General features: G+C 51.7%; 1 protein-coding gene across 6 annotated transcripts in view; it reads left to right on the top strand.

Moving 5' to 3' along the window:
* The window catches only part of PTPRF (protein tyrosine phosphatase receptor type F), a 746,312-nt gene that overhangs the window by 587,491 nt on the left and 144,790 nt on the right, over window positions 1–14,031 (top strand). For all 6 annotated transcript variants that reach the window (XM_085602951.1, XM_085602956.1, XM_085602955.1 and 3 more), the window contains 2 exons: window positions 11,457–11,726; window positions 12,803–13,384. In XM_085602951.1, the coding sequence (XP_085459077.1) occupies window positions 11,457–11,726; window positions 12,803–13,384 (852 nt within the window). The remainder of the gene's footprint in view (window positions 1–11,456; window positions 11,727–12,802; window positions 13,385–14,031) is intronic.

Below are 14,031 nucleotides of genomic sequence, written 5' to 3'. Positions count from 1 at the left end.
TCTCGACTGATCACCCTAAGAATCTGCCTCCAATCTTTCCGTTGAAGAATTGGATCACAGTGGCTTGTATCTCCTGTGAAGATGGAAGTGACTTGTGGTCATGGCTTTCCACTCCCTCCATTCACCTGCATCTCTGTGGCATTCACCCACACTCAAGGGCCGAGCGTACCCCGCCACCTGCACGCTGCCTGCAAACTAACGTGGTTAAACCTCAGGAGCTCTGAGGAGTAGCAGTTCACCCACGAGTAGCCTTGTGTGGCTTTGTCCGTGTTAAAGTCCTGTGCATGCTCCTCACCAGTCACATGATGGCTTTCTGTGTTCCGTTCCCTCCTCCGAGACTCAAGGTGCTGCCGTAGCGACACTGGTGGCACCTTGCTTCTGGAACGGGGGAAGACTTTAGAGCCAATTCACCAAAGGCCGGTATCCTTATTGGTAAGTGCGATGGGAACGGCACCCTCTTGAGGAAATCTACTTGTGTTGCTTTTCGAGAGCTGCCTCCCTGCATCCTGAATCTCCCCGCTAGCCCCTCATCCTGCATGATACCCCCGTTTCCACATAAGTGCCCCAGCGTCCCTGAATGCGCATGCGCAGCGATCCTCCATGTATAGTCCATGTACTCCCCACCCCTCCTGCACTCATCCTTTCTCCTCATTGAACATTGCACAATGTGCCATCATGCCAAGCGTTGTTCAAAGTGACGTTCAGTTGCAGCAGGCGCATGGCAAGTGGATTTGAGATGGCCGAGCGTGTCCATATGGAACCTCTCCGCCGGAGTTCTCACATGACTTGCTGTGGTCATTTCATTCAGGTGTGGAGCCATTCCTGCCACTGAGGCACATTGTCCAGAGGTTGCCCTCATGAAGTGTGTGCAGCCCTGTTACATTGGGCCTGGCTCACATACATGAGGGTAACCAAGGTGGGTAAGCTCACTATCATGTTGCACTCATCATCATTGTCATGGGGTGAAGGGTCAGTTTAGTGTTCGCAGGCTGCGTAGAGGTGAGTGCTGGATATCTAGGGTGTGTTTTGGAGATCAGAGGCCACAACTGCTTGTCACCCATGTTTATTGTCTTCACTAAAACATGGAACCAGCGATGTGGAGTTCCCGTGTTAGGCATGAGTAAGGGCGGTGAGTCGCTGTGTCACGGGCACACATCATACCACATCACCTGTCCTTCACTATAGCTCTTCCTCAGCAGAATCCTAACCGTTGATGGACAGGCGGTTGCAATATGAAACACTACAACCATGTCCCATGCCACCGTGTCCATGGGAACTCACTTTCCCCTGAATGCTGAGAGCGACAGCCATTTCCAAATTATTATTTTTGCTGCTGCCACTGAAGTGAGCTTGCCACACTGCCAACTGCAATTATTTTAAGATTTTATTTCCCCACAAAGCACTATTTTTTTCAGGTCTGCAGGCTTCCTGCTCAGCACCAATTTCTTTTTGAACCATTTTCAATACAGTTTTGTTTAGATTCTTTCTAGTTTAAAAAATATATATATTTTCCCCATATCTGCGGCATTTCTAAGTGACAGTTAAAAGAAAGCAACTTTGCTCTGTTTTACAAGTTGTCAGACCTGGACGTTGGATGGCTGTGTTCACCAGTCCTTCGATCTGGCTATAGGTCGGAGACTCTGGAAGACCTTTGCTGGAGACCCCTCTCCCCGGTGGGCACCAGTAGAAGAGTTGGATGTCTAGTTTCATTGACTGGGAACTTGTTTCTCTCCTTGCTTCCAAACCTATGCACATTCTAGATGGGAAGGCTGGAGGAATAGTTGGTTTCAGTTCTTGTCCTCCTAACGAGGAATCCAGAGAGTACAACTTCTGGAACAGGTGAACTTACCTAGCTGTCGGCTTCTTCACTAGGGTGACTAGTTCTTAGCGGGTGATGGCTTATGGCAGCTGCCACATGTGGTCCAGACCACAAAAGATGCTGACAGGTGTTCAACAGACAACCAAGGTGAACCATTTCACTGAGCCTAAATGGACACTGAACATCCTGGACATCTGCGAGGATCGCTTTGGTCTTCAAAGTTGTCCTAGTATTGAGTAAATCCTAAATAGGAATCTCAACAAACGTTACATAGTGCCGGAGTAAGTAATACTTTTTAAGAATAACTGTACGTATCCCATGTGGCTAGATTAGAATTTCACAGCGGGGCTGAAGAAATTAAAAAGGCAATTGCTCTGCCAGGCTTTGCAGAAATATGGGGTAACCAGCTCATCATTAGAAGACTAGAGCGATTGGGATGAGGTGTAGTGTTGAGATGGTGAGATGGAAGAGCCCTGGACATTGGATCTTTTGAGTGATGAAGGGCTCTGTTAACTTATGTCGCAAAAAGCCGGTGGCTGGCTATTAAGACAAACTAAATTGGGTCCTGATACTCAGGACTAACTGCGTTACTGGTTACCTTGCAGCTAGGCCTAGTATCCTAGTCGGTGCTAGACTCGGGCGGCACTCGCTGATGCCCTGTGAGCACGTACAATAATGGAAAGAGTGAGAGCTGCCTCCGCTCATGTACTGTGGCTGGTTAAAGAAGAAAGCCGCCTTAGCATGTGTAGCAAGTCATGGATGAGGTTTTTGTTACGATTGTCCTGACATCTCTACGGCTGTTGGAAGCTCTGTCCTTAATGAGTTTTGGTCTTGTAGAGGTTTCAACCGAGTACCAGATCCCAGTGCGAAAGTAGCACCAGCTTTTGGAACAGAATCTGGGTAAAACACACAAGACATGAAAATCACCTACTGAGAGTGTCTCGTACCTCCTCTGTAGCGGTTCTGGTATCCCCAGACATCAGCCGGTGAACTTACTGCAAGGACTTTTGGAAGAATCCCAACAACACAGTCTGCCTGGCAAGATTGGAATAGACGGAGTCCAAACCAAGACATCTCAAGGATGCCGGGGCTATTGTGAACTGGGTCTGCTCTTCCTCACACCTGTCCTCTGCAGACATCCAACATCTGTGACAATGGAAGGACAACCTCAGGTCTCTGCAAAGGCAGTGGGGGTGGTTCTTCTGGGGCTGGTAGGGAGTTGATACCTCTTCCGTTACTTCCTGGCCCTCAAGACAGAACATTTTGAGTTCTAGACCGGAATATAAATTGTCTAAATATAGCAATGTCTGAGAGAGACTGTAGTTCTGACAGCCTCCATCACAATTCATGACACCGTTTGTGTTCCAGTAATCTGCAAGTAGCATTCTCACTCATGGATTTGCCCAGGGACTTTGTTTGATGTTGAAATTGTTCCAAAGTCAAGAGCACTTTAGTCAGATTCCCTTTAGACAGTGGGGTTTATGGCAGTTCTATGAAACAGTCACAGTAGGGTTTATCTAGACATGGACCTGTTTGCAGCATAGGAGAACTGGGCATCTCCTGTTATTATCCTTAACATGTGCCAAGTCTGAACCCTGGCGGGCAGGGTGCACCACAACCGAGAGTCCGTCTCCTTTGTGTACTACTTGATTATGCTAGTAATGAGTAGGGTGGTGGAGACTGCAGAACCACCTAGTCCTATCACCCCATCTTTAGCTCAGTATTTTAGGGTCACAGATCTGGCCCACTTGCCTCTAGAGCCCCCAAGCAAACTCTGAACTGACTGGGTCTTCCTGGTGAACTTCCACCTAGGTATCAGTTGAGAGTAGTTGAAGGGTTGGTGGTTTCTTTCTTTACAATCTGCAGGATATGCCTTGAGGGGAAGCACATGTCCGCAGTGAGATCATCGTGGCATAGTTCTCCTGTCGCTGCCGGCAGTGCTGCTGCTCCGGTAGAGGTTTGTATCTGAGATCATCGCGGCATAGTCTTCCAGTCGCTGCCAGCAGTGCTGCTGCTCTGGTAGTGGTTTGTATCTGAGCTCATCGTGGCATATTCTTCCAGTCGCTGCCGGCAGTGCTGCTGCTCTGGTTGTGGTTTGTATATGAGCTCATTGTGCATAGTCTTCCAGTCGCTGCCGGCAGTGCTGCTGCTCTGGTTGTGGTTTGTATATGAGCTCATTGTGCATAGTCTTCCAGTCGCTGCTGGCAGTGCTGCTGCTCTGGTTGTGGTTTGTATTTGAGATCATCATGACATAGTCTTCCAGTCGCTGCCGGCAGTGCTGCTGCTCTGGTTGTGTTTTGTATATGAGCTCATTGTGCATAGTCTTCCAGTCGCTGCCGGCAGTGCTGCTGCTCTGGTTGTGGTTTGTATATGAGCTCATTGTGGCATAGTCTTCCAGTCGCTGCCGGCAGTGCTGCTGCTCTGGTTGTGGTTTGTATTTGAGATCATCATGACATAGTCTTCCAGTCGCTGCCGGCAGTGCTGCTGCTCTGGTTGTGTTTTGTATATGAGCTCATTGTGCATAGTCTTCCAGTCGCTGCCGGCAGTGCTGCTGCTCTGGTTGTGGTTTGTATTTGAGATCATCGTGGCATAGTCTTCCAGTCGCTGCCGGCAGTGCTGCTGCTCTGGTTGTGGTTTGTATTTGAGATCATCGTGGCATAGTCTTCCAGTCGCTGCTGGCAGTGCTGCTGCTCTGGTTGTGGTTTGTATTTGAGATCATCATGACATAGTCTTCCAGTCGCTGCCGGCAGTGCTGCTGCTCTGGTTGTGGTTTGTATATGAGCTCATTGTGCATAGTCTTCCAGTCGCTGCTGGCAGTGCTGCTGCTCTGGTTGTGGTTTGTATTTGAGATCATCATGACATAGTCTTCCAGTCGCTGCCGGCAGTGCTGCTGCTCTGGTTGTGTTTTGTATATGAGCTCATTGTGCATAGTCTTCCAGTCGCTGCCGGCAGTGCTGCTGCTCTGGTTGTGGTTTGTATATGAGCTCATTGTGGCATAGTCTTCCAGTCGCTGCCGGCAGTGCTGCTGCTCTGGTTGTGGTTTGTATTTGAGATCATCATGACATAGTCTTCCAGTCGCTGCCGGCAGTGCTGCTGCTCTGGTTGTGTTTTGTATATGAGCTCATTGTGCATAGTCTTCCAGTCGCTGCCGGCAGTGCTGCTGCTCTGGTTGTGGTTTGTATTTGAGATCATCGTGGCATAGTCTTCCAGTCGCTGCCGGCAGTGCTGCTGCTCTGGTTGTGGTTTGTATTTGAGATCATCGTGGCATAGTCTTCCAGTCGCTGCTGGCAGTGCTGCTGCTCTGGTTGTGGTTTGTATTTGAGATCATCATGACATAGTCTTCCAGTCGCTGCCAGCAGTGCTGCTGCTCTGGTTGTGGTTTGTATTTGAGATCATCATGACATAGTCTTCCAGTCGCTGCCGGCAGTGCTGCTGCTCTGGTAGTGGTTTGTATATGAGCTCATTGTGCATAGTCTTCCAGTCGCTGCCAGCAGTGCTGCTGCTCTGGTTGTGGTTTGTATTTGAGATCATCATGACATAGTCTTCCAGTCGCTGCCGGCAGAGCTGCTGCTCTGGTTGTGGTTTGTATTTGAGATCGTGGCATAGTCTTCCAGTCGCTGCCGGCAGTGCTGCTGCTCTGGTTGTGGTTTGTATTTGAGATCATCGTGGCATAGTCTTCCAGTCGCTGCCGGCAGTGCTGCTGCTCTGGTTGTGGTTTGTATTTGAGATCATCTTGGCATAGTCTTCCAGTCGCTGCCAGCAGTGCTGCTGCTCTGGTTGTGGTTTGTATTTGAGATCATCGTGGCATAGTCTTCCAGTCGCTGCCAGCAGTGCTGCTGCTCCGGTAGTGGTTTGTATATGAGCTCATTGTGCATAGTCTTCCAGTCGCTGCCGGCAGTGCTGCTGCTGCTCTGGTTGTGGTTTGTATTTGAGATCATCGTGGCATAGTCTTCCAGTCGCTGCCGGCAGTGCTGCTGCTCTGGTTGTGGTTTGTATTTGAGATCATCGTGGCATAGTCTTCCAGTCGCTGCCGGCAGTGCTGCTGCTCTGGTTGTGGTTTGTATATGAGCTCATTGTGCATAGTCTTCCAGTCGCTGCCGGCAGTGCTGCTGCTCTGGTTGTGGTTTGTATATGAGCTCATTGTGGCATAGTCTTCCAGTCGCTGCCGGCAGTGCTGCTGCTCTGGTTGTGGTTTGTATTTGAGATCATCATGACATAGTCTTCCAGTCGCTGCCGGCAGTGCTGCTGCTCTGGTTGTGTTTTGTATATGAGCTCATTGTGCATAGTCTTCCAGTCGCTGCCGGCAGTGCTGCTGCTCTGGTTGTGGTTTGTATTTGAGATCATCGTGGCATAGTCTTCCAGTCGCTGCCGGCAGTGCTGCTGCTCTGGTTGTGTTTTGTATATGAGCTCATTGTGCATAGTCTTCCAGTCGCTGCTGGCAGTGCTGCTGCTCTGGTTGTGGTTTGTATTTGAGATCATCATGACATAGTCTTCCAGTCGCTGCCGGCAGTGCTGCTGCTCTGGTTGTGTTTTGTATATGAGCTCATTGTGCATAGTCTTCCAGTCGCTGCCAGCAGTGCTGCTGCTCTGGTTGTGGTTTGTATTTGAGATCATCATGACATAGTCTTCCAGTCGCTGCCAGCAGTGCTGCTGCTCTGGTTGTGGTTTGTATTTGAGATCATCTTGGCATAGTCTTCCAGTCGCTGCCGGCAGTGCTGCTGCTCCGGTAGTGGTTTGTATATGAGCTCATTGTGCATAGTCTTCCAGTCGCTGCCGGCAGTGCTGCTGCTGCTCTGGTTGTGGTTTGTATTTGAGATCATCGTGGCATAGTCTTCCAGTCGCTGCCGGCAGTGCTGCTGCTCTGGTTGTGGTTTGTATTTGAGATCATCGTGGCATAGTCTTCCAGTCGCTGCCGGCAGTGCTGCTGCTCTGGTTGTGGTTTTGTATTTGAGATCATCGTGGCATAGTCTTCCAGTCGCTGCCGGCAGTGCTGCTGCTCTGGTTGTGGTTTTGTATTTGAGATCATCGTGGCATAGTCTTCCAGTCGCTGCCGGCAGTGCTGCTGCTCTGGTTGTGGTTTGTATTTGAGATCATCGTGGCATAGTCTTCCAGTCGCTGCCGGCAGTGCTGCTGCTCTGGTTGTGGTTTTGTATTTGAGATCATCGTGGCATAGGATTCCAGTCGCTGCCGGCAGAGCTGCTGCTCTGGTTGTGGTTTGTATTTGAGATCGTGGCATAGTCTTCCAGTCGCTGCCGGCAGTGCTGCTGCTCTGGTAGTGGTTTGTATCTGTAGGAGAAGACCATGCAGGTTCCCTTTCGAAGCGGTACGGTTGAATCTCCAATGGAGACCGCTAAAGGGTTCGGTCACCTCCCTCCTGCCTACCCCTGCTTGATCTAGCATAGCGTTCTTTCTGCTGCACCCCTCCTTCCTGAAAGTAATGTATGGAAATGGCTGTAGTCTCTAAGCATTCTGGAAGGATTCTAGAGTAAGAGTGTGCCATGAGCTTGATGTAAAGTATATATTTTTTAAAGGGTGTGAAACAGCCCTCTCTTTTTTAATAGAATGAGATAATGTAGCTAAACTGCTGAAATACCTTTGGCAGCATTTTCCATTAATTGTGTAGCTGGTCTGGGCTATTTTATATGGGGACCAACCATACACCTCCGTTAATACTCCCCTACGACCTTTGCAGAGTTGCCATGTCATCCCCCCTCTGTCCAAGAAAACACAAGACTGTGAAGTCGGGCTCCTTGCTTACTTTCCCTAAAGATTCTGCACCACATCGCCGAGTCACAAAGAGTTTGCAGCCTGTGCTAGTGATGCTGTACACAGCACTGAGGAGGCCCAGTAAGGATGAGGTCTGTGCGAACGCTGCTCTACGCAGCACTGAGGAGGTCCAGTGTGGCTGTAGCCTGTGAGAGCGGCGTTCTACACAGTCTCCATAAGGCTGAAGCGCGTGCAGACGCTGCCCTACCCGGTATGAAGGCGTTGCATTGAGGCTGCAGCCTGTGCAAATGCTACTCTTAACAGGCTCAAAAGACGAACTCTGCTCTATACAGGCCCAATAAGACTGAAGCCTGTGATCACAGACCCACCCCGTGATAAGGAAGCCCATTAAAGCTGCGGACTGTGCGAGCGCTGCATTAACCTCCACTAAGGAGGCCCAATGAGACGTTAGCCTGGTCTACCTAGCACTGAGGAGGCCCATTGAGGCTGCAGTCTGTGCAAACGCGGCTATACAGGGCCAATAAGACTGAAGCCTGTGAGCACAGGCCCACCCCGTGATAAGGAGGCCCATTGAGGCTGCGGCTTGTGCGAGCGCTGCATTAACCTCCACTAAGGAGGCCCAATGAGACGTTAGCCTGGTCTACCTAGCACTGAGGAGGCCCATTGAGGCTGCAGTCTGTGCAAACGCGGCTATACAGGGCCAGTAAGACTGAAGCCTGTGAGCACAGGCACACCCTGTGATAAGGAGGCCCATTGAGGCTGCGGCTTGTGCGAGCGCTGCATTAACCTGCACTAAGGAGGCCCAATGAGACGTTAGCCTGGTCTACCTAGCACTGAGGAGGCCCATTGAGGCTGCAGTCTGTGTAAACACTGCGTTACAGGGCCAGTAAAACTGAAGCCTGTGAGCACTGGACCTCCCCGTGATAAGGAAGCCCATTGAGGCTGCGGCTTGTGCGAGAGCTGCATTAACCTCCGCTAAGGAGGCCTAATAAAACGTTAGCCTGGTCTACCTAGCACTGAGGAGGCCCATTGAAGCTGCAGTCCGTGCAAACACTGCTATACAGGGCCAGTAAGACTGAAGCCTGTGAGCACAGGCCCACCCCGTGATAAGGAGGCCCATTGAGGCTGCGGCTTGTGCGAGCGCTGCACTAACCTGCACTAAGGAGGCCCAATGAGACGTTAGCCTGGTCTACCGAGCACTGAGGAGGGCCATTGAGGCTGCAGCTTGTGGGAGCACTTCTCTAGCCTGCACTAAGGAGGCCCAATGATACGTTAGCCTGGTCTACCCAGCACCGAGGAGGCCCAGTGATACGTTAGCCTGGTCTACCCAGCACCGAGGAGGCCCAATGATACGTTAGCCTGGTCTACCCAGCACCGAGGAGGCCCAATGATACGTTAGCCTGGTCTGCCTAGCACCGAGGAGGCCCAATGATACGTTAGCCTGGTCGGCCCAGCACTGAGGAGGCCCAATGATACATTAGCCTGGTCTGCCCAGCACCGAGGAGGCCCAATGAGACGTTAGCCTGGTCTACCGAGCACTGAGAAGGGCCATTGAGGCTGCAGCTTGTGGGAGCGCTTCTCTAGCCTGCACTAAGGAGGCCCAATGATACGTTAGCCTGGTCTACCCAGCACCGAGGAGGCCCAATGATACGTTAGCCTGGTCTGCCTAGCACTGAGGAGGCCCAATGATACGTTAGCCTGGTCTACCTAGCACCGAGGAGGCCCATTGAGGCTGCAGCTTGTGCAAACGCGGCTCTATACAGCCCCAATAAGACTGAAGCCTGCATGAACACTGCTCTACACCATGCTGAGGGGTAATGTGGCTGTCGTGTGTCAGCGCTCCTCTGTACAGGCCCAATAAGGCCCTAGCCTATACGAAAATTGCATTGCTCCTGCAAAGTGGATGGGGCCTGGACGCCGCCTTTAGGATGCACGGATTTGCACAAGCTTTTGGAATGGTGACAACATTAAGAGGAATACAAATATTAAAGTAGTGAACTTACCAAAGAAATTGAATTCTAGCATCACGTTTGACTGCAGACGTTGTTTTCATTGATTGCGCCCAGCCGTCCACCTTCCCTGGTTCGTATGAGGGTGAGCCCCTCTGCAATGGCTCAGGTTGGCGACACATGATGAAATGCTGCCCCCAGGTCTTCTCTTGATTTAGAAGCGTTAGCCCAGGTATTTCATTCACCCTGTCGGAGCCCTTTCTTTATGTGCCCGTGGCCTCCAGGCGTCAGGTGATGGGATTGTTTTGATGACACCCTATAGCTGTCTCCTTCGGAGATGCATTGTTACCACTTCCTGGGGATGAGAGTCACTCCATCTGCAGCCAGTCCCAGCTCCATCCTGGCTGAGGGAACCTGAGCCTGATGGGAGCCAGCCTCGGGACGTGTCTGACACCGAGATGGCGGAGTGATACCGAGCCGGGCCTGGGAAGAGGGTGGCAGAAAATGAGAGGGCTTCTGTTGGGGAGAACTTGTCAGACAGTGCCGGGGGCTCCCCAGACCGGACAGGCTGTGGCAAGCTCCCCTTCCCCCTGGAGAGATGCCACATGGCCATCCCCAGTGGAGATTCTGTCCACAGATGAGTGGTTGGCAAGGCCATGATCTGGCACCCACTAGGCACATATTCCCCATCTTTGGACTTTTCCACCGCCCCCCTGCTCACACTGCTTGAGGCTGGTCTTCTATGTGTGGCCTTGACAGAAGGGGTTCCAGGCCAAACACTGCCCCTCAAGCAGCTGAGATGACAATACGCGACTTCATCCCCTCAGACCAACAAGCACAATGTTTTGTGGAGACCAAGCACTGAAGTTATGCCACAGCATCAAGCCCTCTACTTGGGCACAGTGCATGCTGGGTACAGTAACCCATCCAGCTGATGGAATGAGCCCTAAGCACAGTGGTATTAAACAGCGTAGCCATCTGAACTCAAAGCAATATCGGTCTTCTGAGAAAGTGTGATTCCCAGAGCATGCTGGGTATTGCATAATCACACAACTGGTGCACTGGGTCATGCACCTGTGTCCATCTAATGTAATGTGAACCGGAGGTGTTCTGGATATTGCATAATGCGCCTCACTGATGCAATCTAAGCGTAAGGCATGCTGGGTATTGTAGATTCTGAGAGTGTAAGCCAAGAGCATGCTGGGCAATGTGTATGCATTCAGTTGATGCAGTGTCAACCGAAAGCATAAAGAGCCCAGCTGCTGCAGTGTCCGCTTACAGCATGTTGGGTATTAGCCAACTCATGTAGCCAATGCACTGTGCCCAGGGAGTTGTGGGTATTGTTGAAGGGAGTACACAGTTGCCTGACCCTGCTATGGTGACAGGGTTCCGCCATGACAGGCTGATTTGGATGGAGCGTTGATTCTGGTATACTTATTAAGCAGTTAAGACCCTAAGAAGGGGCAGAGTCCCTCTTTCACCACAGGCAAACATTTTAGGAGCCTTGTCCCCATGTCATGGTAAGAAAAATGTTTTGTTGATTATGGCTCATGGCGCACTGCTTTGGAAAACGCAGGTCAAGACAGCAGCGTTTCCCGTTATCTCAACAGAGTTTAAAGTGTAATAGGTTGTTGGTAATAGAGGTAACCGCTTTTGTTGCCATGACAGGGAAGAAGGAAGCAATCTGTAACGGCTTCTCTCAAAATGGCTGCCCAACTGGGCGTGGCTTGGGCCTAGAGAGATACAGGGAAAACTGAAAGGGAGGTAGGACTCGAGCAGAGACTTTTGCTAGTGACTAGGTTTGCATGAGCCCTACCAGTCTTCAAGAAGCATTTGACAATTCTCCAGGTCTTCACCTACGGACGAAGCTGCTGAGATGCAATAAAACTCCAGTCCAATGCTGGGGTGCGCCAATGCCAGCTCCCACATGCTAACCTCTTGCTCCCCTTCTTTCTTCACAGTGCGGCGGGTGGCGCCCCGCTTCTCTATTCCGCCCAGCAGCCAGGAGGTGATGCCCGGAGGCAGTGTAAACCTGACATGCGTGGCCGTGGGTGCCCCCATGCCCTATGTGAAGTGGATGGTGGGGCTGCTGGAGCTGACGAAGGAGGACGAGATGCCAGTCGGGCGCAACGTGCTGGAGCTCAACAACATCCGCGAGTCGGCCAACTACACCTGCGTGGCCATCTCGTCGCTGGGCATGATCGAAGCGTCCGCCCAGATCACTGTGAAAGGTGGTATTTCTCCCAGAATCCTCTGCTGCACCTCATACATATAAAATGCTACTTTAGCTCCCGAAGTGCTTCACTGCACCATGTGTAGTGGGCACCAGGCACTGCGTGCCTACATTCGACGGCTTGCAGTGTATGAGGATCAAAAGCATTTCCCAGAATCCTTTATCGTGCCCCTAGGAACAAGTCACTTCCCCAGAATTCTCTGCTGTGCCCTGTATCAAGGGAAGCTTCACGTCACACAATATTTTGCACCTTCCAGCATAAGCATGGCCGACCACTCTAGAGTCTCCTACTTTACAATAGAGCGGTGGCCATGCACACCTTCGAAGAGGAGTCCTGCTGCACCCAGTGTAAGGGTGAAATTCACCCTCCTGAAATTACCCTCATCTTTCTGTATACTGGGGACTTTATGCTCCCTGGAGGAATACTTAACTGACCCCCCACTTCACTCCCTGGAGGAATACTTAACTGACCCCCCACTTCACTCCCTGGAGGAATACTTAACTGACCCCCCACTTCACTCCCTGGAGGAATACTTAACTGACCCCCCACTTCACTCCCTGGAGGAATACTTAACTGACCCCCCACTTCACTCCCTGGAGGAATACTTAACTGACCCCCCACTTCACTCCCTGGAGGAATACTTTACTGGCCCACACGTAAAGGGTGGAGCGCAGTTCCTCGCACAATCCTCGATTTAATGGGCAGATTGACATATCCCATGATCCTCTACTCCATGTAGTATAAAAGGGGATGTTCAGATTTCCCAGAATCCCCTTCTATCCTTCAGTGTGATGACACTCCCATCACCCCAAATCTTCAGCTCATTCCTGTTTAATGCAGCCTATTACACCACCCAGGATCCTTTGCTGGTCTGGTTCCTGGTGGGACATTCCTACCTCCCAGAGTCCTTCCGTTGCTGGCTAATGGTCTACACTGTGCATTTGGCTTACTGTCCCAGGGGGATACTAAATTTGTGTGCAAGAGAAATACAAGGGGAAGTCCGTGGGTGGTTTTTGGGGGCAGGGACACGTGATATTCTAACCACTAACATTTGTGTGTACTTTTTGTTCCAGCTCTGCCAAAGCCTCCCACAGACGCGTTGGTTACTGAAACGACAGCCACGAGTGTCACGCTGACGTGGGACTCTGGGAACCCGGACCCTGTGTCGTACTATGTCATCCAGTACAAGCCGCGTTCCTCAGAAGGGGCCTTCCAGGAGGTGGATGGCGTGGCCACCACACGCTACAGCATTGGCGGCCTCAGCCCGTTTTCTGAGTACGAGTTCCGCATCATTGCGGTCAACAATATTGGGCGCGGCCCACCCAGTGACTTGGTGGAGGCCCAGACTGGTGAGCAAGCTCCGTCAAGCCCTCCGCTGAAGGTGCAAGCGCGTATGTTGAGTGCAAGCACCATGCTGGTGCAGTGGGAACCGCCCGAGGAACCCAATGGGCAGATCCGGGGATACCGGGTGTACTTCACCACGGACGCGGACCAACCCTTAAGCACTTGGCAGAAACACAACGTGGACGACAGCCATCTGACCACGGTGGGCAGCCTGATCACCGGGACCACCTATAGCATGCGCGTGCTGGCCTTCACCTCGGTGGGCGACGGGCCCCCCAGTGACATCATACAGGTCAAAACGCAGCAAGGAGGTAAGTGCCTGGCATGGTGTGATGGGCGGAGTCAAACTGCCCTATGTGCTGCTTGTACCGGACCACAGGGGGCTAGGGAGGAGGTTGCAACCGGTGAGAATGCATAAGGAATGTTGTACCAGGAGTAGTAGCAAGTGTTAGGCGTTGAGATAGGGCATTGTTGAGGTGGGGTCACCCTACTCTATGGCAGTACAGGTGGGACTGTGGAACAGTGTGGGAAGAGGCAGAGAAGTGACGAGGATTCCAGGGCTTGACGGGGAGGAGTGACTATACAGCAAGGCTGGGTTATAGCAGGGCAGACCACTGCCGCAGTGCACCCTGGGTGTGTGTGGGTGACTTGTGTCTCGCCAATGAGAAGGCAGTGTATTGGTTAGAGGCGGTGCGTGAAGGCGGGAGTTGTGGGGCGGGGTATACATGGTCTGAAAGCGTTATGGCCCCTTACTGGCCTACTCTACATACTGTTTGCATGCTGTTACTCCCAACCACGACTTGGGTACCACCTGTCACTTCAGTTCCTCCCAGTCATGAGCTGGTACTGTCCAGTTACTCCCACTTCCCACCAGTGCGCACGTGGCACAGACCGCTTGCGCCTAGATGTGGGCGTCGAGCCGCTGTGCGACGAAGGCTCAGTGGGAGGCAAAGGCGCT

Source organism: Triturus cristatus, chromosome 4_2, assembly GCF_964204655.1.
Source record: "Triturus cristatus chromosome 4_2, aTriCri1.1, whole genome shotgun sequence".
Lineage (NCBI taxonomy): Eukaryota > Metazoa > Chordata > Amphibia > Caudata > Salamandridae > Triturus > Triturus cristatus.
The sequence above is the reverse complement of the archived record's forward strand: the minus strand, read 5'-3'. Positions and strand labels throughout refer to the sequence as shown.